A 23807-nucleotide genomic window follows, 5' to 3' on the forward strand; every position below is an offset into this window, starting at 1 on the left:
ATGTTGTATTTTATGTTGTAATATGTTGTATTTTATGTTGTAATATGCTGTAGCATAGGATGTAGTTTATGTTGTATATGTTGTAGTTTATGTTGTACCGGTATATGTAATAGTATATGTTGTAGTTTATGTTGTATATGTGGTAGTATGATGTAGTTTATGTTGTATATGTTGTAGTTTATGCTGTACCGGTATATGTAATAGTATATGATGTATTTTATGTTGTATATGTTGTAGTTTATGTTGTAACAGTATATGTAATAGTATATGTTGTAGTATGTTGCATATGTTTTAGTTTATGTTGTGTATGTTGTTGTATATGTTGCAGTTTATGTTGTACAGGTATATGTAATAGTATATGTTGTAGTTTATGTTGTAGTGTGTTGTATATGTTGTGTATGTTGTAGTATATTCAATTCAATTCAATTCAAAAATACTTTATTAATCCCAGAGGGAAATTAAATGTTTTTGTAACTTATCCTGGTTTCATTAAAGAGTTGTTATAGATGCTGATGGCTGTGGGCAGGAAGGATCTCTTGTAGCGGTCTGTCCTACAACGGATTTGAAGAAGCCTCTGACTGAAGACACTTTGTTGTTGTATGAGAGTCTGATGAAGAGGATGCTGAGGGTTGTCTATAATGTTCTTAATTTTATGAAGAATCCTTCTTTGAACAATCATCTACAAAGGTTCTAAAGGAGTCCCCACAACTGAGCCAGCCTTCATGAGCTTGTTGATCTTTTTTAAGTCACTTGCTCTGATGCTGCTCCCCCAGCAGATGATGGCAGAAGAGATAGCGCTCTCTACAACAGACTTATAGAAGATATGCAGCATCTTGCTGCAAACGTTGAAGGACTTCAGCTTCCTCAAGAAGTACAGTCTGCTCTGTCCCTTCTTGTAGACAACTTCACTGTTGCATTTCCAGTCCAGTCTGTTGTCCAGGTGAACCCCAAGGTATTTATACTTCTCCACCACCTCCACTTCTTCTCCCATGATGGAAATAGGGTTGGACCTGTTCCTGATTCTCCTGAAATCTACAATCATCTCCTTTGTTTTGTTCACATTCAAGATAAGATGATTGTTTCCACACCATGCCACAAAGCGGTCCACCAGTTCCCTGTACTCAGCTTCTTGTCCATCTCTGATACACCCGACTACTGCAGAGTCATCAGAATATTTCTGCAGAGGACAAGAGTCTGTTTTGTACTGGAAATCTGAGGTGTACAGAGTGAAAAGGAATGGTGTGAGTACAGTCCCCTGTGGTGCTCCTGAGCTACTGCCCACCTGGTCAGACACACAACGCTTCAGTCTTACAAACTGTGGTCTGTTCGTCAGGTAGTCTGATCCAGGCGATTGTTGAGGCCTCCACCTGAGTCTTCTGAAATTTCTGACAAAGCAAATCAGGCTGGATTGTGTTAAATGCACTGGAGAAATCAAAGAACATGACTCTCACAGTGCTGTCTGCCTTTTCTACATGACAGTGAGTTATGATGTAGTTATGTTAGTGATGTAGTTATATGATGTAGTTTATGTTGTATATGTTGTAGTTTATGTTGTACTGGTATATGTAATAGTATACGTTGTAGTATGTTGCATATGTTTTAGTTTATGTTGAATATGTTGTAGTTTATGTTGTACTGGTATATGTAATAGTATATGTTGTAGTTTATGTTGTACTGGTATATGTAATAGTATATGTTGTAGTATGTTGCATATGTTTTAGTTTGTTGTGTATGTTGTTGTATATGTTGTAGTTTATGTTGTACCAGTATCTGTAATAGTATATGTTGTGTTGTAGTATGTTGCATATGTTATAGTTTATGTTGTGTATGTTATTGTATATGTTGTAGTTTATGTTGTATATGTTGTAGTTTAGGCTGTAGTATATTATGTATTGTATTGTATTATTGAGCATGCATCAGGATATATTATGTAGTTTACGTTGTATATGTTGTAGTATATGCTGTATATGTTGTAGTTTAGGCTATAGAATATTATGTAGTTTATGTTGCATATGTTGTAGTATATGTTGTAGTTTATGTTGTGTATGTTGTAGTATATGTTGTGTATGTTGTAGTATATGTTGTAATTTATCTTGTAGTATATGCTGTAGTTTATGCTGTAGTGCCGTATAAACGGTATACAGTATGTTGTAGTTTATGTTGCCTCTCGATCTTTGCCTCTGGGTCTGGCTGCTGAACGGGAGCACCTAGAGAATGGATCTTTCTCAGGACATGGTGCGCACAATTCAGGGAGCACGCGTGGCTTCCACTACAGCTTGTTACACATCTAAGTGGACAGCTTTTCAGCGATGGTGTATTGAGAAAAGCGTGGACCCCGCCTCATGCCCATTAAGCTGCATATTATCCTTTCTGCAGTTGTTGATGGACAGAAACTTAGCTTTTAGCACGATAAAAATGCACACTGCAACCATTGTAATGAAATAATAAGCGTCTGATATTATTCATAATTTAAACGGATTCTTTCAATTTTCTGGACTGAGTAATATCGCGTTTTGAATATTAAATGTAGACGGAAACGTGTTTAAATTTCTGACTCACCAACAACAGTGAGCCGTTTAATTAAAAACGATTTAAACACATCACACATTTACAATAATTGGCAGATTGATTACAATAACACAGCTTAATTAATGAGCTTTACAATGAGAAAATCATACGGCCATGATTTTCACTTGCAACTGAAATACAACAGACATTTCTGAAAATATCTGGATTAATTACTGGCAGATAGAAGAGTTTTAAAGATGGGAAATGAAGTTTAAATGGAGAGAGATAGGTGAGGGAATGTGTCTGTTATAACCAGAAACAACACGCTCCTTTGGACCCAGCTTAACCCACGGTACACTAGTAGTTGAGATCGACTCTTTACCTTGCAGACGATAGTTTCGGCTTCGGTTGAGAGTTTTTCTTTCAACTCTTTTCAGCGTCTCCGTAAGAACAGCTGTGTCCTCAGGAGTCGTGAGATCATCACAGAACAGACTTCTTCATTGTTCAGAGCGTTCGTCGGGTAGCCACAGCGAGACGTCGTGGCATCGACGGACTCTGGTCATTCCATTAGAAACTGCTCGAACTTCTGTTCTTCTGAACTTCTCGTTCGAGGTTCTCCCTGGAACTCTGGTTCTCTCTGGAACGTTGTTCAGCTTGGAACTCTTGTTCTGCTTGGAACTAGGAAGTGTTGACCCTTTTAAAGAGGTCACTTCCGGTTCCTCTGAGAACTTCCTGATTGGTTGAAAGAACCAACAGGGGTGTGGTCTTAGTGACATAAGAGGGTCATTAAAAGTCAAGGAGAAAGCGTAGATGTTTAAGAACAGACAGAAAGATGTTTTGAAGAACAGAGACATTTTGGAGCCAGTCTTCTTCTATCTATCTGAAAAAGTTAAACATGACATTTCGTTCCGATAAACATGTTTTTGACCGTTCCTTCACTTTTGACCGATATCACAACTTGCTCATTTCAGACAGAAGATCAAGAAATGCATAATTACTCTTGTAACAAACATTAACTTGATTTCTACTTTGAATGAGGATTAAAAATCATTTATACTGTTTCACAGTTGATTTAAAATGAGTAGTTCACTTCAACATTTAAAATGGTTTGAACTAAACACACTTTGATTATCAAGATATTGTAAAATAGTAATGATAATAAAAAAGAGAGTGTTCTTTCAATTGATTAGTGCAGGATACAATTAGAAAGTCTCTGGATGAGCTTAATTTGTATTTCTGGATACAAATCAATGAAATAACAGTTCCTGTTCCAGGAAGGCCCTCAGGGTCAGGACTTGACCTGAGGCTTAGTTCACTACACCATCTTCTCCTGTCATGAGGGTTTTAACAGCAGGACGGTTTTTAACCATCCTCTAATGCAATGTTTCTTGAAAGGCGTGCGCAGACACAGAGCAGTGTCGCACACCTCTGTCCCACAATGGGATCTAGCCCTCGTCCTCCATGCGCTGATTAAAGAACCATTTGAACCCTTACATCAAATAATAATAATAATAATTAATTTAATTTGTATCGTACTTTTCATTAACAAAAATCTCAAAGCTGTTAACTCTGACCTCAGCAAAGAGAGTGAGGCTCAAGGCTCATTCTACCAGACGGATTTTAACTGCCGAGGCTCTGCAAGGAGGAATATTTGTGCAGGACGTCTGTTCTGCGGCTTCTTGGTCCTCACCGATCCCTTTCATCCACTTTAATCTACGTGACGCCTCCAGTTTCTCTCTGACTCACTCGGTTCTCAGAGTCCTGTCTGAGTGACAACACTATACTCTCCAACCTGCTCGTTCTTCCCAGCAGAAGGTGTTTCTGACAATTCTATCCCAGACTGATATAAAAATGTTCCCCCTTCCTGTCGCCTAGCAACAGGAACAAGATTTGACATTCCAATTTCAGACTGGGGCAGAGGCTACGCATCTGCCATTGAGCGCACACTCACTGTACAGACTCGGCGGTGCGTAATTACGCATGATCCAAGGTTCAACATGTTCATCAATATAATCAGATATCTGTGACTGTGGTTCCGGACAGACCCAATGAGGCATAGATTCATCTTTCTTTGCCTTTAACCCACTAGCAGCGAAGCCTATACAAAATGGAACGTTGGTTACCTACTGTAACCCCAGATTCTATGAGTATATGCATAACCTTTAAGAATTGGGCCTCACTAGCTCCTAAATAGCTGAAGAAAAGAACGCTATTTGGGAGCTGAACCCCGGTCTCAAGACAATTTATACTGACTGGATGGGGCCCACACAGCAGGTTGGCGTGGACTAAAGTTTTCAGTGCTGGGCGCATGGGGATAAACCCACTAGCAACAGCCTTAAAGGGTGAAGCCTATACTCATAAAATCTGGGGTTACAGTACGTAGCCAACGTTTTTAAAAATGCTTTCCAAAATGAAAACTTAAAAACATTGTTTTTGGTGCTTCCATTTGGACTCGTTATGATTTTAGAATCGATGGTGCAGCAGCCTGTTTTGCACGTTTCCACTAACTTGAAACCAAAACAATTTCAACTTTTTTTTTCTTCTGTCTGGCCTTGTTTTGATCCTTGCCTTTGATTGTGTGCTGAAAGTGGAAGAAAATCTCAGATATGTTGTTTTGTTTTGATGATCACAGACATCTACACCTCCAGATGCAGGAAGAGGGCCACCTGCATCATGAAAGACCCCACTCACCCAGCACACACACTTTTTGCCCCACTCCCCTCAGGAAGGAGGTTAAGGAGCATTAAGTGTAGAACCACTAGACTGAGGAACAGCTTCTACCCTGAGGCTGTTAGACTCATGAATCTCTAACTAGAATAATCACTGTGAAAAACCATATCATGTTGCTGCTGATCTGTTTCATGTTGCTGCTGATCTGTTTCAATGTTGATGTGTTCATGCGTGCACATCTGCTCACAGACTCATGTTCATGTTTGTGCTGATGTTCAATGTTTTATGTTGTGAGTGCTTAGTGTATATTTAGTTGATGTTTTTCTTAGTTCATATCTTAGATGTTATTACTGTTTTTCTTATACCTTTTATTGTTGGATGTAACTGGGACCTTGTGTACATAATTTCGCTCCACCACATGTACCACATGAGGTGCGAATGACAATAAAGAAACTCTGACTCTGACTCTGATGTGTTGCTAATGTGGAAATTATCGCCACCTAGTGGTGCACCATGGGTACTTCAATGTTATTTGTTCAGAAAGATTAGATGAAGAGAAACAATATCTGTTTTTAAAATATTTGGCATAGCATAGACAGGACCTTAATTTTTATAACTAGTATGCACAAAAAACATTCCTCAATAAGTCCCCCCCACCCATTAGAGTGTTTTATAATTACCTCAGACTATGTTCGAATTCTGATGATCTGCAGACAGAAATGAATGGGTAAATAATTAAAATCACTTGTAAACATCATTAACGAAAACATTATTAAACATTAGTTTCATAGAACTGGTCTAATCTCAGTGTAGTTAGCATACTGACCCACATCATCCGGCTCTCCTGTGGGACTTGACCAGCGTGGACCTGAAACAAAATATGAGCTTGTGTAAGAAGTCATAGTTCAGGCGGGTGGATATGAAACCATCAACGCATGGAGGCAATCACATGCAAGCACAGACACATCCCCAGTGAAAAGTTCTTAAACCCAATATGGAAGTAAGGACTTAAGTCAACAGAAAATCCACCGACCAGGAAGATGTGCTACATCACTTCCTTTGACAGACAGAAGCCCGGCACAGTGCAGCAGACATTCTTGGTCAGTGCTGAACATAGCATTCACACACCTGCCTGTGGTCACACTTTAGTTTTGTTTTGTCCTAAAATCTGACCGATGCGTTTACATACACCTGGCTAAAGAAAAGTCCAAGCACACATTTTAACTATCTAAATCCATCCAAATCATCCAATGCCTCTTGAACATCTCAGCAGTCGGGTTTTAGTAGCTTTAGGAAGGTCTGATAGGAAAACTAAAGAGAAAGAACCTTTAGTCCCACCTGTAAGTTATTATTAGTTTCTCAGACTGGGTTAGAGAAGAAGAGCATAAGTAATATTAATAGTTTGTCCAAGATGGACGTACTCAGAAAAGGCGTGGAAGAAGGCCTCCGAGCCTCTGTTGAGGAACACGACAGTGAGAACACACACATTAGTGCAAACATTTACCGTTTCACTCATTTACTGACAGCTTTCAGCACACATAAAGGAAACTATGTTAGGCACACTAAATAAAAAGTGGTTTTTTTCCCAATCCTAGTCTCCGTGTTGCTTCATACTACATGACAATAAATGGGACTTTCCAATCCTGAATGGTGACTGAAGGGTTCATCTGGTTAATCCACCTACTTCTTTCCTCATTACTTTTATTGTTAACAGGAAGGAGGTGATGAAACCTCAGAGCGTCAGCATTTTTTCAATAAGTTGTTGCAATACTATCAGAGAGACAAAGCCACTGCTAACATTAGCATATCACCCAGAGAAAAAATAAACTAATTAAATGAGTTAATGGTGTATGGTAAACATGTGGAAGTGGATAACCATAGAAATAATAGTATACTTAACAAAATTTGCTCTTAAACATTTTCAACCAGTTACAACTATGCATAAATAGTGCATTGCACCACATAAATCATTTTATCGAGATCTCATTTAAATCCATACAAATAGGAGTTAAAATTATGATTTGTGACAGTTTAAAAAGATTCATAGAGCTCTCTTGTACTTTTGGGAGTTTGTATTCAGGGGTTAGTACAGCACATTTTGCATGGAAAGGCGAAACAATAAATCTGAGCAGAAGTCGAACACAAACTCACGGATAGATCGCCATTTGTAAATCAGCAGCGCGAGCAGCAACCCCACAATCAGCGATCCGATGACCACAACAGGAGCAATGATTCTGGAAGAGCCAGCCCCATGTTCGCCGTCATCTCTCACTATATCAATGAAGCAAAGAGAACAGTTAGTACTCACATCCTTTAAAGAATGACATAAAGGGCCGTGGCTATGGCGCAGGGGTTAAAAGCGTGGCCCATGTTCGAGGCTAGTCCTCATAGCGGCAGTCGCGGGTATGAGTCCTGGTCCCAACGACTTTTCCGCAAGGTCTCCCCCTCTCTCTCTCACTCCATTTCGCCTCCACCCTCTACAACAAAAACAGGCCACTAGCGCCTCAAAAATGGGGAAGAAAAAGAATGACATAAAACAACAGAGTTTGTAAGTACGATTTTAGAAAAGGTTTGCTTGTGATGTTCCTTTAGAATCTACAAGGAATAACATCTGATGGACAATTAACATTTGTACAACTATTGCTCCAGTTGTCATATGATTGAACAGCAGATCTGTGAGATTTTAAACGACAGATCAGATAACTGCTAAGAGTTGTTGAGTTATTCCATTAAGAAGATATAAATCAGGCTTTCCATGAAGCATTCACGTCTTATCGTCATCGCACAATCAGGTCTCACCTTTGTGCCAACAGTTTGATGTTTTGACAGACAACGATGTCAGATCAGAAACATGTTGCTGCTTGTTTATTTACTAACTTGAGCCTGGAAATCGTGCAGTCAAAGAGCTAATTATTTTATTTTATTTAATCATGATTCCAAAGTGTAGTCTAGTGGAGAAAATAAATTCTTCCCATTCACAACAGCTTACATTTTTACAAGTTTGTTTGTCTACAATGTCTTTTTGCACAAGATCTGTGTTTAAACTTAGCCTGTAACTATTGGAGTCATCGCTGTCAGCAAAATATCTCATGAACAAAAAGACTGATTTTACTGAAACTTTCAGAAAGTATCAGTGGGCACAGTGAACCAAAATGTTAGCTTCACTAGCACATATACTGCAAACAAAAAAAAAAATAGCTTCAGTAACGCTAACCCGTTAAACATGAAAAAAGTTAGCTGAAGCTAACGCTAAAGGACTCAGATGCTCAGACTGTCACTCAGTCTGCGTCACACGTCTTTGTTGCCTTCCAGTTGAAGCTGTGTCAACCAATCACGTCTTATCACGTGCACGCATAGTAAGCCAATAATGTACCTAATGGACCTTCAAGAAAGTGTTGCGCTCGATGCTCAGTAAAACTTACCTGCCAGTGCAAATGAGGACTCACACTCTTTGCCTTCACTGGAGTTGTACACGGCACAGATGTACATGGAGAAAGTGGATCCTGTCAGCAAAGGCAGCTTGCTTGTGAGCTCAAACAGACCAGTGTCCATCTTCTTCACCTCTAATTTGGCGCTTTTCGTCCACTCAGTTTTGGTTTCATCGAACCAACCAAGTCGACCTGCTGGGTAGCCACCCTGAGCCTTACAAACCAGAGCTTTGTCTGAATTTGGAGTATCGCTCTCTTTGATGAGGCTGATGCTTGGGTTATTGTATTTGGCTGCAAATACCAAAAAAAAGAGAAAAAAAACACAATCAAAGACCTGAACATCATTACAGCAATCACATGACGCCACTAAAGTGTCTTAAAACGAGTTGATTACTGTAAGCTTTGACAAGCAAACGAGTCAAACGAGTAGCCGGCACAGTAGAGTTAGAAAATGAATGCTAAATCTTCTTTTGGTAACTGGTGAGGTTATGTGGTCACAATAAAACTGAAAATGAAAACACAAAAAAAGGCTGGAAACTCCCTCCGTAAAGAGTATTAAAGACACTGTCCTCTTACAATACGCCTCAGTAAATCTCACCTGTCACTTGGAGCTTTGTTCTACCCTCGGCGTTCCCACTGTCTGTCATAACTTCGACAGTGTAGTCTCCCTCGTTTGCCACCTTGGTGCTGGCGATGAGCAGGGATACGTTCATGTTGTTCTTGTTCCAGAGGGGGTCGGCAAACCTGTAGCCTGGCTGTGTGTACAACTTATTTGTCCTAAGACGTAGCAAGGGTTCCCCCGTATCTACCGTCTTCTTCCAAACAACGGTGTCAATATTTACGTCCGTTATGCCTGGTTTGGATTTGATGACACAGTTGAGCACTGACTGATGGTTCGTGAGTCCCACATTTTGGGCTTCACAGACCAGGGCCAAAAAAGCTGTAAGAAAAACAAAAAATAGAGAAACTGTGTTTTAAATAAGACCTATGAGTCATTTCCTTAGATAGGGAACTTTACTAATTGGCTTTTATGTATGTGAATGTTTCTGTAAAGTGCCCTGAGACAACTTTGTTGTGATTTGACGCTATATAAATAAACTGAACTGAATTGAATTGAATTTCCTATTAGAAAATCTTATTGTGTCAGGAAACATAGTTTAAATTTGATTTGAACTCACAATCTGCTTCTACTGCAAGGAAACAGACACAGAGAAAACCGAGGCGGGTACCACAGGAGGCCATGTCTTTTTATCTGAAATGACAAGATTTATTATTTTAATGCAGCAGACTGGTTTACATGAAGCAATATGATCACGTTTATCTTTGAATCAAAGTGCAAAGGGCTCCAAGCAAGCACATACTCAGCATAGAACCTGATGAATGGTTATATAAGAAGAGGGACTTCAAAAACACATTACTGAGTTATCAGCGCTAGTTGCTAACACTGCTTGCTAATTAGCTGTTGGCTCATCAAGCCCACCAAAATTAAAATATTTTCTCAAACTGAGAATAAACAGCTATCCACAACACGTAAGGTAATAACCATTCATATATTTTATACAACCCCCCTATAAATTAGTGATGTGCAGACTGATACTGAAATATCGATACCAAATGCAAATTATCAATATTTTTGATACTTCAAGTCATTTCAGGTAATGCATATTATTAACAGGAACATAGTGGAAAGTAATTAAACTACTGAGATCTTGTCTAAATGATACGCAACTAGGCCTGTCACGATAACAAATTTTGCTTGCCGATTAATTGTCTCAGAAATTATTGCGATAAACGATAATATTGTTTGAAATTTGACAATAATTAGTAATTATTGTCAAATTTAAGGAGAAATGTTTGTTAATTTGTTTTGCATGTAAAGTAGTACCTTTTTTCAACCACCAGATGGCAGTATAAGACTGAAATGAAGGATGGATAGTGAGGGAGCGAGCAGCATGTTTCTAAGAAAAATGGGAGGGAGGTCCCTTGACGTGACATGGACTGTCTCTCTTCGGTTCTCAAAATGGCAGATGCTATGTGTGGTTTGAGCTCTTTATATAGCATTTTTCACACAAAGCTTTTAATTTAAAAAAATCAGTAAACAAGTTCTCAGCTTCTTTTTGCAGAGAAAAACAACTTATTACACGAAGTCAACCGTGAATTTTGGAGCTTCAACAAGACTGAGGTTTTTTTTCCCCGAGGTCGGCCTGTTAGCTTAGCTCGTAGCTTAGCTTCTCAGCTTAGCTGCTTTTAACAATCCAAATAAATGTGATTTTGGAAGGTTAAAACAGATTTTAAAGAGAAAAGAAGGAATCAGTGTAGAGCACCGGAATTGAACCTTTTGTCATCCAGTGTCTTCAGAAAGAGAGACACGAAGAAACGATAAAGCCAATAAATGAAAATGAGATTGACGATTTTCATTTATCAAGCGATTAACTGATTTATTGTTTACTGCGACAGGCCTAGTGGGAACTACTTTTTCTTTCACCTGGGTAAGTGCGTATTGTGTGTAAGTACAGTGGCATGCTGCTCAGTCAGTCACAGTCTGTATAAGCTCAGCTATATTGTAAATGAGGCCAATACCTCAATAAACTCCCGAGTTTAAAATAAATAAAGATTGATTGATTGATTGATTATGAAGCTTTGATTTGAAATACACTGCTTTATTTTTAATTTACCAGACAAATTAGGTGTATTCGCACAAAATATCAATATTGAATTGGCATCGCCGATACTAGATTGGATTTTAAACAGTATCGGAATCGGAAAGGAAACTGTCGCATCGAACAACACTACTATAAATGGCCAAAACACCACCTTAAATAAAAATTACTTTGAGTTTAAACAAATCAGCCTGGCTGACAAATGATAAATATTTATGAGGAATACATTTTTAGTACAGTTATTGAAAACAGGAAGTGCTCCCCCCGACAATTAATCTGCATCAAATATTTAAAACACAAACAAAACATCACTCAGATTCTCCTTCGACCTGCTCCACCTCCCCCACAGCTTTTTAAAAACCCGTCCAGGGTGTTTTTGTGCAACGGCCCTGAAAATGATCCTCAACAAGCCCAGATCCATTCCCTATGACCCAGTTATTGACTGAGAAATCACCAAAACTAACATGAGAATGAACTTCACCCAAAATAAACTGAAGTAGTCACATATTTTAGATTGTTTCTTTAAAAGAACTCACTTTCACTGGAAACGGGGTCAACAGGTCTGAATAATGTGTTCTCAAGCAGCTATTAGTCATTTGAGGTGTTCTGAACCATTAAATCTCTAAAAGAGGTTCTTACAAACGGGAGCTTTGATGAGTACAATCTGAGTTTTGTTGCTGAGGCAAAAAATCTTAAACACGTCCCAACTTGCATGGAAGTGTTTTCGTCCTCGTCCGTGTTGTTGTTTTCCAAACAACTGGTCACAAAGATTCAATGCACATATTCAAGCAGCTTGCTAAAGACCGGAGGTTAAGTGAGGGGAACGACAGATCACGGAAGGACAATTTAATCTGTTAATAATTGTAAAACGAAACCCTTACAGCTACTTATGAACATAGACTTGCTGCAGTTCGTACTTCTAAGAACTAGCTGGAAACAAGATTTTTCTGGAGAAAACATTGACAGAAGTGTAGCTCAATCTGTCAATGCTCTACCATATGTGTCAAACTCAAGGCCTGGGGGCCAAATGTGGCCCTTGTTGACATCTTTTCTGGCCCCCCAAGATGTTATTTTAAATGTAAAATATTTGTTCATCTTCACTATTACAATTTTGTCTGCAATTAACCCAAACTCTGTGATGAGGACTTTAAGGCTTTGGCTGGGCTCTGTGTCTGCTTTAAGGTCAATAAGATCGTGTCCCACATCTTTTAACAAAACACGACTGACCTTATTACCGTGTAGATACTAATACACCTCAGAGCTTTTCAGGTTGTTCATCATTTCACTGTCGGAAGCAACCGAGTCAGTGGAGTAACTAAATATACAAGTAGATGTAATCTGCAGCCACTTTTTCAGGTCCTCCATCCCTCGTCTGCAGCAGGCAGTGCTATGATTATATTGTCCTGTTTGAGCTCTGACAGCTGGTGTTCCTACATTAAATTAAATCCACAATGCTTGGAGAAACTACATTAGCTCGTACTGTTCACACATAAACAAGTGCTGGTTCTGGTCCATGCTGGAGTTGCACCCATAATTCACGCAAGGCAGCATGGGGCTAGGAATAAGGTGACTACAACACAATATCATATCTAGGGATGCACAATATAACCGGCATGGTGATATTAGCGATAAAGTTAAATATCGGGCATCAGCCATTCCATCAAAATAACTCACCGATATAAAAGGCTCTGTTTATATTATATATATATGGCACTGTTTTTGTATGACAAACCAGTGACAAGGATGCCTGCAGTGCCAGCACAACGTAATAATATCACACGCGCCTTTGAGTTTAGATTTGTGAAAATTTACACATTTGCACTGTTTGAATGTTGTCACTGTGTTAGAGAGAGTAAATCATGAGAGTATGTCATGAATAAATTTGACGTTGAACATAATCCTAGTTGAAGTGTTGCATCATTTTCAGTCCCTTTTTTGGCATCTGCATTTGGGAGAAGCCAAACTGACAAAAACCATGCAGAATAATGCAGTATTTTAATTCCACAGCAGAGAAACTATGCAGTGTCTGTAAATAGGTTTAGAAAAAAAATAAAAATAAAATCGGTATTCGTATCCGTTATCGGCCAAAATAAGTTTTAGCATATCGGATATATCAGCCAAAAATCCAATATCATGCATCCCTAATCCTTTCAGTTCACAGTTCATCAGGACTGAACAAAAAGAGGAAGAGAATGTTTACTTTTAGAGACAAATCCACTCCAGATGCAGATTTTCTTAAAGGGGACAAACATTTCCTGAGAGGTGTTCAGGGACACAGACATACAGTAAATCATGTAAAACAAGCAGAACAAGAGAAAGGAAAAACATTTGGATTTGTTTCATGCTCATTTTTTTGAAGTCGTATAACACGTTTGCTTCTGCGGGTATTTTCTCATGTAGTGAAGATAGCTGATGACAACTGGTCTGACCTGTAGCTCACTGGACTATTTATTTTAATAGTCATTGTGAAACAGAAAGTGCGACACATTCTTTCTGGTGGTGGGAGTTTTTATGTCGTGGATATTTTGTCCATGTTCAGTTGAGCTGACTCTGTTGATGACCAATCTTTTGTTTTAGAGCTTTGTCCACATTAACCACTGATTAAACACTGAACATTAAACAGTGACTGAATCAACACCTGCTGGTGAAGAAAGGGTTTCGTTTGTCACTATTTCACCAACAGAGTAGCAACAGGCCTCTGCTCTGTGATCGACTCGGGGCTTTTTGATGAGACATGCGTTCAAAATGGAAATCCTTTGACAACTGGATGAAGCAAACATTAGAATGGCAGTCCCCATCAGCATAGACAAGCCAAACTTCCTCTTTGCCTGTTTCTGATAGAAAAAAGGCGTTGAAATAATCCAGAGCCTGCAGCTGCACGCTGAAGGGCACCAACATGAGAGTGTCTTCCAGAACATGGCGGTGTTGTCATTGTCTCGGCGCTGACCCGATCACTTTATTGTGTGAATGTTTATGAAGCATTCACTCCATTATGATCCATTTTTCTTTCATACGTTTTTCAGCACGATTCTCGTCTCTCAGTTTTCAAGCTATTTCAACAAATCATAAATCAAAATGTTCAGCTATTTCAGGACAATCCTGCTATAACTTTTGGTATTGGTGCAACTTTGGCTATTTTAGCCTTTTCTGACACTTTTTTTTTCTCATTTGAAACGAATTGAGCTAATTTTACATCATTCAAATATTTAAATCTGTTTACAGCCTTTCACTGCTCCTTTCACATTTTGTTCTGATTCAGCTTCTTTCAGCTTCCTTCTGCAAATTCAAGAAAAAATTCAGCTACTTTCAGCAGTTTTTTTCCATCTGTTTTGTTCTCCTTTCAGATTCTTTCTGCTAACTTTCACATTTTTGTGTGTCTTCTAACTTCTTTCTGTTAATTTCAGCTTGTTTTGCTCCTTTCAGCTTATTTCTGCAAGTTTAAACTATTTCTGCAACTGTTGGTGAAGATTCTCAGTTTTTTTTTCTTGTTTTTTTTTGCTTGTTTGTTTTTTGAATATTTCTGCTACTATTTAGCTGTTCTTGTGCTAAATTTAACTCTTTTTTTTTTTTTTTAGCTAATTCCACATTTTTTGCACTCATTTAAACTTTTTTCTGCACAATTCAGCAGAACCGTGCTATCTCCACTTCTTTCTGGTAATTGCAGCTTCTTTCTGTTTTTCAGCTACTTTTCAGCCGTTTGTTGCTAATTTCATCTTCTTCCTTTTTTTTTTATTTAGCAAATTTACTTATCTTTGTGCTCGTTTCTGCTTATTTAAACCAAATCCAGCAAATGTGTGTTCTTCCTTCTGTAGGCTTGTTCTTCCATTTCAGCAAGCTTTTAGCTAATTTCAGCTGTTTTTCAGCAAGTTCTTCAGCAATAAGCATTCATACTGCATTTTTGCAGGAAATGCAATTTCTCCAGTTACATTTGATTTATTAAGTGTCCTCCTACACAACAAAATACTGCTGCGATCATGTGATTGTTGCTCTCTCTCGACATGTAGGGTCAGAAGGCGGTGCGATCCAAGTAATCTTTTACTCATCGTCCTCTTAGCTCCAGATTTTTGTAAGATAAGCAAAGCAGGCAGTTTTAGAAAAGAACAAGTGCATTAAAAAGCCAGCTGCCTCAGTACAGAAGTTTTGGATTAATCCTTATTTTCAGTGAGAACAAAGGTTCAAAATTCTGTATTTTTTATTTTTCTGTGCAGCTGTTTGTCATCAGTTCAAATCTCTCCGATCCATTTTATGATTTGTGTACATCAAAGTGAAAGTGAAGAAGTAAAAAGTTCAAGACTCTGGAATTTATTTATTTATTTTACAAACTGTATGTTTTAACCACTAAATCTGCTCCCTGATTTAGAAGACGACAAGTCTGAACAGATGCATTATGGGATATAGCACACACGTCGGTCAAAACTTTACATCCACTTTAAGGAAATAAAGATTAAGCCTCGTGCTGCTACATCTGGGATAAATAATTTAAATTAATGATACACATGCAGCATTGCTCTGATGTTGAAACTTTAATGTTTTGACACCTTTAAGGAAAGTCACTGAGAAAAACACAAAGTGCAGATTTACAAACATATCACAGATTACTGTATAACTCATGAATGTAAGAAACATAATAAATAAGAAACAAACTTAAAAATATGGCAAGTCTAGCTGATAATAAGCATGAGAAGTAAACGATAACTTTAAATAAAACCATATTTAAAGTTTACGATAAATCAAGGTATCTGCTTTTATTTTAATTTATATTAAAAAATCTTTGAAAGTAGCATAATTTTAATTGTCACGTCTTACATTATTTCATAATCAGATATTTGAATATTTTTCCACTGAGAAAGGAAACGTGAGCTGCATGTGCAGAATTTAAATTTTACTCTGAGGAGGTAAAACCTTTGCTCTTCTTTACACAAACATCCCGATGATACAAATTTATTACACACTTTGAGTTTCATAATGTTATAAGTTTTATAAGCAGTAATTTGTACACTTTAACTGGATGTTTTCTAGATTTTTAAGCACCGCCCCCCACCAACTTCAAACGGCCCCATGTGGGACTGAATACCGCCCGCGGGCCAGCATTTGCTAGTCTCGGTTCTAGCGCGTTCTTTGGTTCCGCACACTTTTTATTTCAGGATTAAAGGACACACATGTCTGTTATAGACCCAGACGCCTCGCTGTGGGTCAGGAAGTCTACCTGGACCCAGGTACCGGCGGAACTATGACCCACTCCTGATTGAAAACCCAAGTCCGGTTCTAGTCCGCCTCACACCAGGTTCGTTTAGAAACTTGAGTCGGAACTCGAAGATTTGATTAGGATGAACATGGCGCTGCCCAAACGGGTCAAACCGAACCCTGAAACCAAAACCAGCACAGGTCCAAAAGACACACCGGACGCACCTGGTTCGGGTGTCAGCGGGTTCTGGACCCGAACGTCCGACCGCAACGGATCGTGACAAGAAAGCGCAGAAACTTACCTACAAGCTCGTCCTGTGCGCGCGTCTGGTTCTGCTGGGTCACAGCTCATTCTTTCACTTTCACTCTGAGTACACAGGGGGCAGGCTGATCCGAATCGAGCCTCATCACGAGGCGTGCCAATTAACCCTTTGATGTCAAACATGACCCGGTGACCGGCTGAGTTTTTATCTTCTATATATTTTCAATAAATTCATTTCATTATTCAGTATTAAGGTATTCCTCAGTTAACTTGTTTTTGATCATCATACATCCTTATTTAATTTTTTCCCTTTTTTTTACTTTTTGAATAAAAACCTTTTTGTATCACTGCCCTTCTAATGCACAATATGGGTCAAATACGACCCGCATTCATTTTCCAGGTTAATGTTGAGTGTTTCTATGGTGTACTTTTGAAATAAATTAATTTTATCATTTACTTTTCCAAATACGAAGTAAATATCTTGTTTTTGTTTAGAACAAATCATCATTTTTATTTTTCAATTCTTAAGTTATGAACAAGCACAGCTTTTGTACATCAAGTTTACATGGGTCAGAAACGGCACACATACATTTACTGCAGCATTTGGTGAGAACAACTCTTTCACCAGTGTCCCTCTGGCTGAGAAGCTCCTCAAGAACAACCTGACCATTGTTGGGACTCTTCGCCAGAACAAGCCTGACTTACCACCCATCATGAAGCAGTCCAAATCACTGGAGCTTCATAGCTCGGAATTTGGATTCCATGGCAACATGACCATAGTGAGCTATGTGCAGAAGAAGGGAAAGGCTGCCATCCTGCTGAGCACCGTGCATGATGACAAAGAAGTGGATAACAGCAGTCAGAAGAAGAAACCAGAAGTGATCCAGTACTACAATAAAACGAAAGGAGGAGTGGATTCAATGGATCAAATGGTTAGCAAATACAAATGTCTGCAAAGAACAAGGGGGTGGCCCATGGTTCTCTGGTACAACATGCTGTATGTTGCCACACTCAGTGCCTACACCAACTTTAATGCACAACACCCTGATCATTTGGGTGGTGCAAGGAGCTGGGCAAAGAGCTTGTCATGCTACATATGAAGAGGTGCATGGAGGACACACCCAAACTCCAGAAGCATATTATTGAAGCAATGGGAAGGTGTGGGTTAAAAAACCAAAACAACCACCACTCAGCTACACGAGGACATCATACAGGAGGGCCGAAGGAAGAGGAAGAGGTGCACGAGCTGCCCAATTTCAAAAGACAGAAAAGCCATCACCTGGTGTTCCCAGTGCACCAGCCCTGTGTACAAGGAGCACAAACACTTACTGATCATTTGTGAGACACGTAAAAATTGAGATGGCAGTTTGTGTTCGAGTGATGTGTTCAATTGTGTTTTATTTTGTTTGGTCACATTTCACCAGTTTACAATTGTTAAGCCACAGATAAAGTTCAGTTCAACAGCTGTTATCTGTTATCAGGAGGTATGTGTACTGTATGTGTGACAAAATGATAAACATGTTGCAAATGTTAAATAACTAACTGTTTGGGCCCATTCACTGCTAAAGTAATTACTTGAAACAATCTTTTATTATATTATTAAGACATTTAATTTTAAATGACACTTGGATGACCCATGCATAGTAATATAAAAAGTATTTTTGTTCACAAAGAAGGAAATAAAATAATAAATTAATGATCTGTGGTAATTAAAAACAAGACATTTAAAGAATACTTGGAATATTCAATCATAAAATTAATTGATTTCAAAAGATAGAGCAAAGAAAAACTCAGTCAGCATGAAATAACCTGGAAAATTACTGCAGGTCATTTTTGACCCATGTTGTGCATCAAAAGGTTAAAGGCACAGAGGGCTTTTGTGGAGAGGTCACGCTGAACAATAAACATCTTACCTGTTGCAGATGGATGAGCCTAGTTTGGAGACACAGAGGCAGAGTGTAAAATGCTAACGCTCTGTTGTAGAACAGTTACGCAAAACAGCTGCTCAGACCGGTTCATCTTCATGCTACTGCGTAAATCATAGACAAGCCAAGGAGGCGTGGAGCAGAACTCAGCTGTGTCAACTCGGAGCAACAAATGTGTGGCGGATTTCTGCCTCACATTGTCATCTTCCCTCGATAACAAATGTGTTCAGTGTTGGTTGGGCAGCACGGTAGCTCAGTTGGTAGAGCTGTTGCCTCTCAGCAAGAAGGTCGCCGGTTCAAATTAGTGGTGGGCGAATCGATCCAAATATCAATAATAGCAATACCAACATGGGTATTGATATTGATCAATACCAGTGTAATGAGATCGATACTTTAGCTTCAGTTTCTCTCCTGTATGCACTGCTGCCGTTTCATCAAAGACGTGAGCCGACTGTCACAGCACAGAGCAGCAGGGCCCAAAAAGAGGCTTCTGGGAATATTTCTTTGAACTTAAGGCTTTGGAGGTTGTTTTGTTATTTACACTTTTTTTATTGTATTTTCACAAATTATTTTTGATTTGTACTTATTTTTTCAAACCCAGAAAAGAAATACACTTAAGAGGTGAAATTTTCATTTATTCCTTTATATCCTAAATATATTTTACTGTTTTATAACATTTGTTGTGGTGTGTTTGCTTATTTAAGAGAAAGAATCCAGAAAAGGAGTGCAATGAAGGGATATATTTTTATTTAATTGTTATAGTTTCAGAACACAATGTTTTAATTTGTTCTTGAGTTATCATTTTGTGCATTTTGTTTAAGGAATAAATCCAGCCATCACAAGGTACGAGGAAATTTTTTTGTTACTCTTCTATTTTTTCAGAAAAAAACTTATATTATAATAAAGTATTTTTTTGTTTACTTATAAACTTTGCCTAATTCTATCCTGGGTTTTAACTAATAAATGTTCTGAAGGAAAAATCACAAAACACTTAAACGTCATCAAAATTCACCGTAATTATTTTAAAGTATCATACATTATCGGCGATACTGGAACTGTATTTATTTGGTATCGATCAATACCAAATTTTGCAGTATCACACACTACTAGTTCAAATCCTGGCTTGGGACCTTTCTGGGTGGAGTTTGCATGTTCTCTCTGTGCATTAGTAGGTTTTCTCCGTGTACTCCAGTTCCCTCCCTCAGACCCAAAACATGCATGTTAGGCTGACTGGTAACTCTAAATTGTCCCTAGGTGTGAGTGAGAGAGTGAATGGTTGTTTGTCTCGTTTGTCTCTATGTGTCATTGTGAAGGACTGGAGACCTGTTCAGGGTGTCCCATTGTCCCAGTCCACCTCTTGCTCAGTGACTGCTGGACATGGGCACCAGTGACCCTCACGTCCCACAAAGGAAAAAGCATACAGATAATGGATGGATGGATGGTGTTGGTTGCTTCTGAGATAAAGTGGTCCCACAGACCATGTTGTCACTTCAATGTGTTGAGACGCATAGCTTATCTTTTCACAATGACTTTTTCACTTCCATTACGGTGCGTTAAGATTCATAACTGGCTGTAACTACCGTACCCACCACTGCACCCTGTATTCACTGGTTAACTGGTCATCATTAACTTCATGCAGACTCTCCCACTGGTACATTTTCATCTTTAAACCGGAAGCAGCTGAGTAACATCTTAAAAGCTCAAATAATATCTCAGCTACAGCCCCAAATCCCAAATGAGTTGAAAAGGAGGCACCGTGGATGCATTCCCATCTACCTGCCGACTGTGCTCGAGTGTCTGACCACTGAGATCCTGGAGCTGGCAGAAAACATGGCTTGTGACAACAGATGGACCGGGATCATCCCCCGGCACCTGCAGCTGGCTGTCCGCAGCAATGAGGAGCTCAGCAGGCTGCTGGGAGTTGTGACCATTGCTCCCGGAGGAGTACTGCCCAGCATTTGGGCAATCTCGCAGCCCGGGGGAACCGAGAGGCCAACCAAGTCTGGGTGGCCGAATCGGATGGCATCTGCGGCCAGTTTCTTCAGATCCGCTGTGGGACGGACTTTTACAAGAGATCCTTCCTGCCTACAGCCATCAGTATCTATAACATCTCTTAATGATACAAGGATAACGAGTTACAACAACATTTAATTTCCCTTTGGGACTAATAAAGTATTTTTGAATTGAATTGAACTTTTTTTTTTAACTTTATTGAACTACTGAACATACAGAACAAAAGAACACAAATAGAACAACAAATGACAATCTCAAATTACAATGATACATATAAACATATACAAATATCTACAATCATACCTCCTAAGGTCAACATATTCTAAAACGAATTATCATATCAACCATCATAAACTTAAAAATTAGGTAATAATACTATTTGAGAGTTTGCAAATAATATAGTACAGTAAATTAAACAACTAACTATTTATCTAAGAATCTACATAATTACTAAAATAATTTGTCAGAGGGCTATATTATCTGAGCGAGGTGATCAGAGAGCTTTTTTGCTTGTGGTTTTTTAGCACTGTCTAATGAAAGTTTTAACAACTGGAGTTCTTGTTTGAATACAGACCATAATGGTTTAGACTTGCCATATCTGCATTTATGTATATAGAATTTCAATATTATGATAATGTTATTGACAAAGTATTCATCTTTTTTATTTTCAGATACATATCCATATAATATATTCTGAACGAAGAAGGAGTCTATGTTCATAGATTTGATGGTCAGGAGATCGTGAAGGGATTTCCATAATGTGTTCACAGAAAGACAGAAATAAAATAAATGTTCTGTTGTTTCAGGTTCGTTACATATATAACAGTTATCACATTCAAATTTAAATCTATTTCTGATAAACTCGTTAGAAGGATAAATATTATTTAGAGTTTTGAAATGTAATTCTTTATATTTAGGTGGAAGAGGGAAACCCAGATATGTTGTCATTATTTTTATTCTTTCCTTCTTATCATAGAAATCGTGAAACTTTCTTCTTACCTGACCAGAATATATTGTTTTTATTAAATGTTGTCTTAAAAATTTGTTGTTGTATTTATTGTGTGTTAAATTTAGTCCATTGAGATTGATGCTCGGTAAACTAATTGTTGGTTTAGTTTCATAATTGTTCTTTATTAACTGAACAAATGCAATTGGTATATTTTTTGTTACTTTATCATGGTCTTTTTTGGTACAGATTAGATTATATTTTTTTGTGAATTCTTCATAGTCATATAAATTTCCCTTTTCATCCATGAGATGAGTGAGTGACCATATTTGTTTCTCCATCCATGTTTCCATGAACACAGACTTCCTTCTATGTAAAACGACTCTGTTGTTCCAAAAAGGAACATTATGAGGACTGAAGTTATGTTCGTATGCTAGTTTCCAGTTTAGTAACACCTGTTGGTGAAAAGCAGATAATTTAACAGGTAATTTAGGAATGTCAAAGTCACATCTTAACAGGAAGTCAATACATCCAACTTTACTAAAAACCAAAGTTGGGACAGCAAACCAAAGCTCATGACCATTTTTAAGAAAAGATTGAAGCCATTTAAGTTTTAATACGCCATTCATTATTTCAAAATCTATTGCTTTAATCTCACCATCTTCATAATTTTTAACTGTATCTCCTTTTTTGATATAATGATGTTTATTTCTCCAAATAAAGTTAAAGTTTAATTTATTAATTTCCTTAATAATCTTTGGAGGTATGGCTATGGAGGATGCAGGGTAAACCAGTCTTGATAGAGTCTCCATTTTGGTTAGTAATGTCCTACCAGAAAGAGTTAAGTCTCTCTGCAACCAGTTATTTAATATCAATTTGCATTTAGTAATATTATTGTCAACATTCAGTTTGACACAATTGCTTGCAGTTTTTGTGACCCAAATGCCCAGATATCGAACCTCCAGTTTGACCGGTATATTGTAATAAGATGATTGGGAACAATCATGAATACTCATTAAATCACACTTTTCCAAATTTAACTTTAATCCTGATGCTTTAGAGAATGCTTCTACTGTTTGGATCGCCAGTGGAATCTGATCTTTATTTTTTAGAAACAGAGTTGTATCATCTGCTAGCTGACTTATAATAATATTCTGATTCATAATTTGTAAACCACGAAGTCTGGAGTTTCTTATAGAGATAGCCAAGAGCTCAGTAACGGTGATGAACAGTAGAGGTGAAACACTGCATCCTTGTCTAATCCCTCTTTTTATTGTAAATCTGGGACTTGTTCCTTCTGCTAAGGAAACACAGCTGTTAACATCTGTATGCAGCATTTTGATTATGTTTAAAAACTTCTCACCAAAGCCAAAATGTTTGAATGTTTCAAAAATGAAAGGATGCTCCACCGAATCAAAAGCTTTCTGAAAATCCAGAAATAAGATCATCCCGTCATCAGGGATTAAGTGGGCATATTCAATTAAATCTAGAACCAGACGAATATTGTTATTAATTGATCTACCTTTGAGAAAACCAGACTGAGTGGAGCTAATTATATCAGATAAACCTTCTTTTAAGCGAGCTGCAAGAACTGTAGTAAATATTTTATAATCTGTGTTGTGTGATGGGTCTGAAATTATTCAAGTTTGTTTTATCTTTTCCTGGTTTGGGTATCAATATGATGACACCCTGTTTCATTGTTGTTATCAATTCTTTTTTATGAATACACTCCATAACTGCATCAAACAACAGTATTTTTATGTCCTTCCAGAAGAATTTGTAAAAAAATTGCTGTAATACCATCTGATCCAGGAGCTTTATCTGATGCTACTTTTTTAATAACACAGTCAAATTCTTCTATTTGAAAATCCTCTTCACAAATGGACCTAAATGTCTCATCAATGTTAGGGATCACATTTTTAATTTTTATAAAAAAAGGATTCTGAGTCTTGTTTTGAATATTAGGATGTGAACTGATTACTGTAAAAGTCCTTAACTTCTCTGGATATTTGTTTTGTTTCTGTAACTTCCTCACCATTAATTATGAGACTGTTAATTGTATTTTTCATCTGTCTTTGTTTTTCCAAATTACAAAAATATGAAGTATTTTTCTCACCCTCTTCCAGCCACCTGGCTCTTGACCGTATGTATGCTCCACGGGCTTTATTTTGATAATATTCATCCAGTTTACATTGTAAATTATTCATATTA

At 38.0% G+C, this 23807-nt stretch overlaps 1 protein-coding gene and 2 long non-coding RNA genes across 3 annotated transcripts; all 3 read right to left on the reverse strand.

The window, feature by feature from the left end:
- Positions 1-5859: 5859 nt before the first annotated feature.
- LOC119423173 lies at positions 5860-7353 on the reverse strand. The gene is made up of 3 exons (XR_005187443.1): positions 7330-7353; positions 6005-6046; positions 5860-5885 (listed from the first exon to the last, which is right to left on the reverse strand). It is a non-coding gene; the product is annotated as an uncharacterized LOC119423173 (long non-coding RNA).
- A 1-nt stretch (position 7354) lies between these two features.
- zgc:174863 (uncharacterized protein LOC100136852 homolog) lies at positions 7355-9516 on the reverse strand (the record flags this gene model as incomplete). Its single annotated transcript, XM_037689864.1, has 4 exons — positions 9460-9516; positions 9205-9361; positions 8601-8897; positions 7355-7449 (listed from the first exon to the last, which is right to left on the reverse strand). Coding segments are annotated over exons 1-4 (606 nt in total), but the record flags the coding sequence as incomplete, so codon positions are not given.
- Positions 9517-9534: 18 nt separating this feature from the next.
- On the reverse strand, positions 9535-16808 carry LOC119423168. The gene is made up of 3 exons (XR_005187442.1): positions 16753-16808; positions 9785-9858; positions 9535-9546 (listed from the first exon to the last, which is right to left on the reverse strand). It is a non-coding gene; the product is annotated as an uncharacterized LOC119423168 (long non-coding RNA).
- Between the last annotated feature and the right edge of the window lie 6999 nt (positions 16809-23807).

This window comes from Nematolebias whitei, chromosome 16 (assembly GCF_014905685.2).
Source record: "Nematolebias whitei isolate Nwh7 chromosome 16, NemWhi1, whole genome shotgun sequence".
Classification (NCBI taxonomy): domain Eukaryota; kingdom Metazoa; phylum Chordata; class Actinopteri; order Cyprinodontiformes; family Rivulidae; genus Nematolebias; species Nematolebias whitei.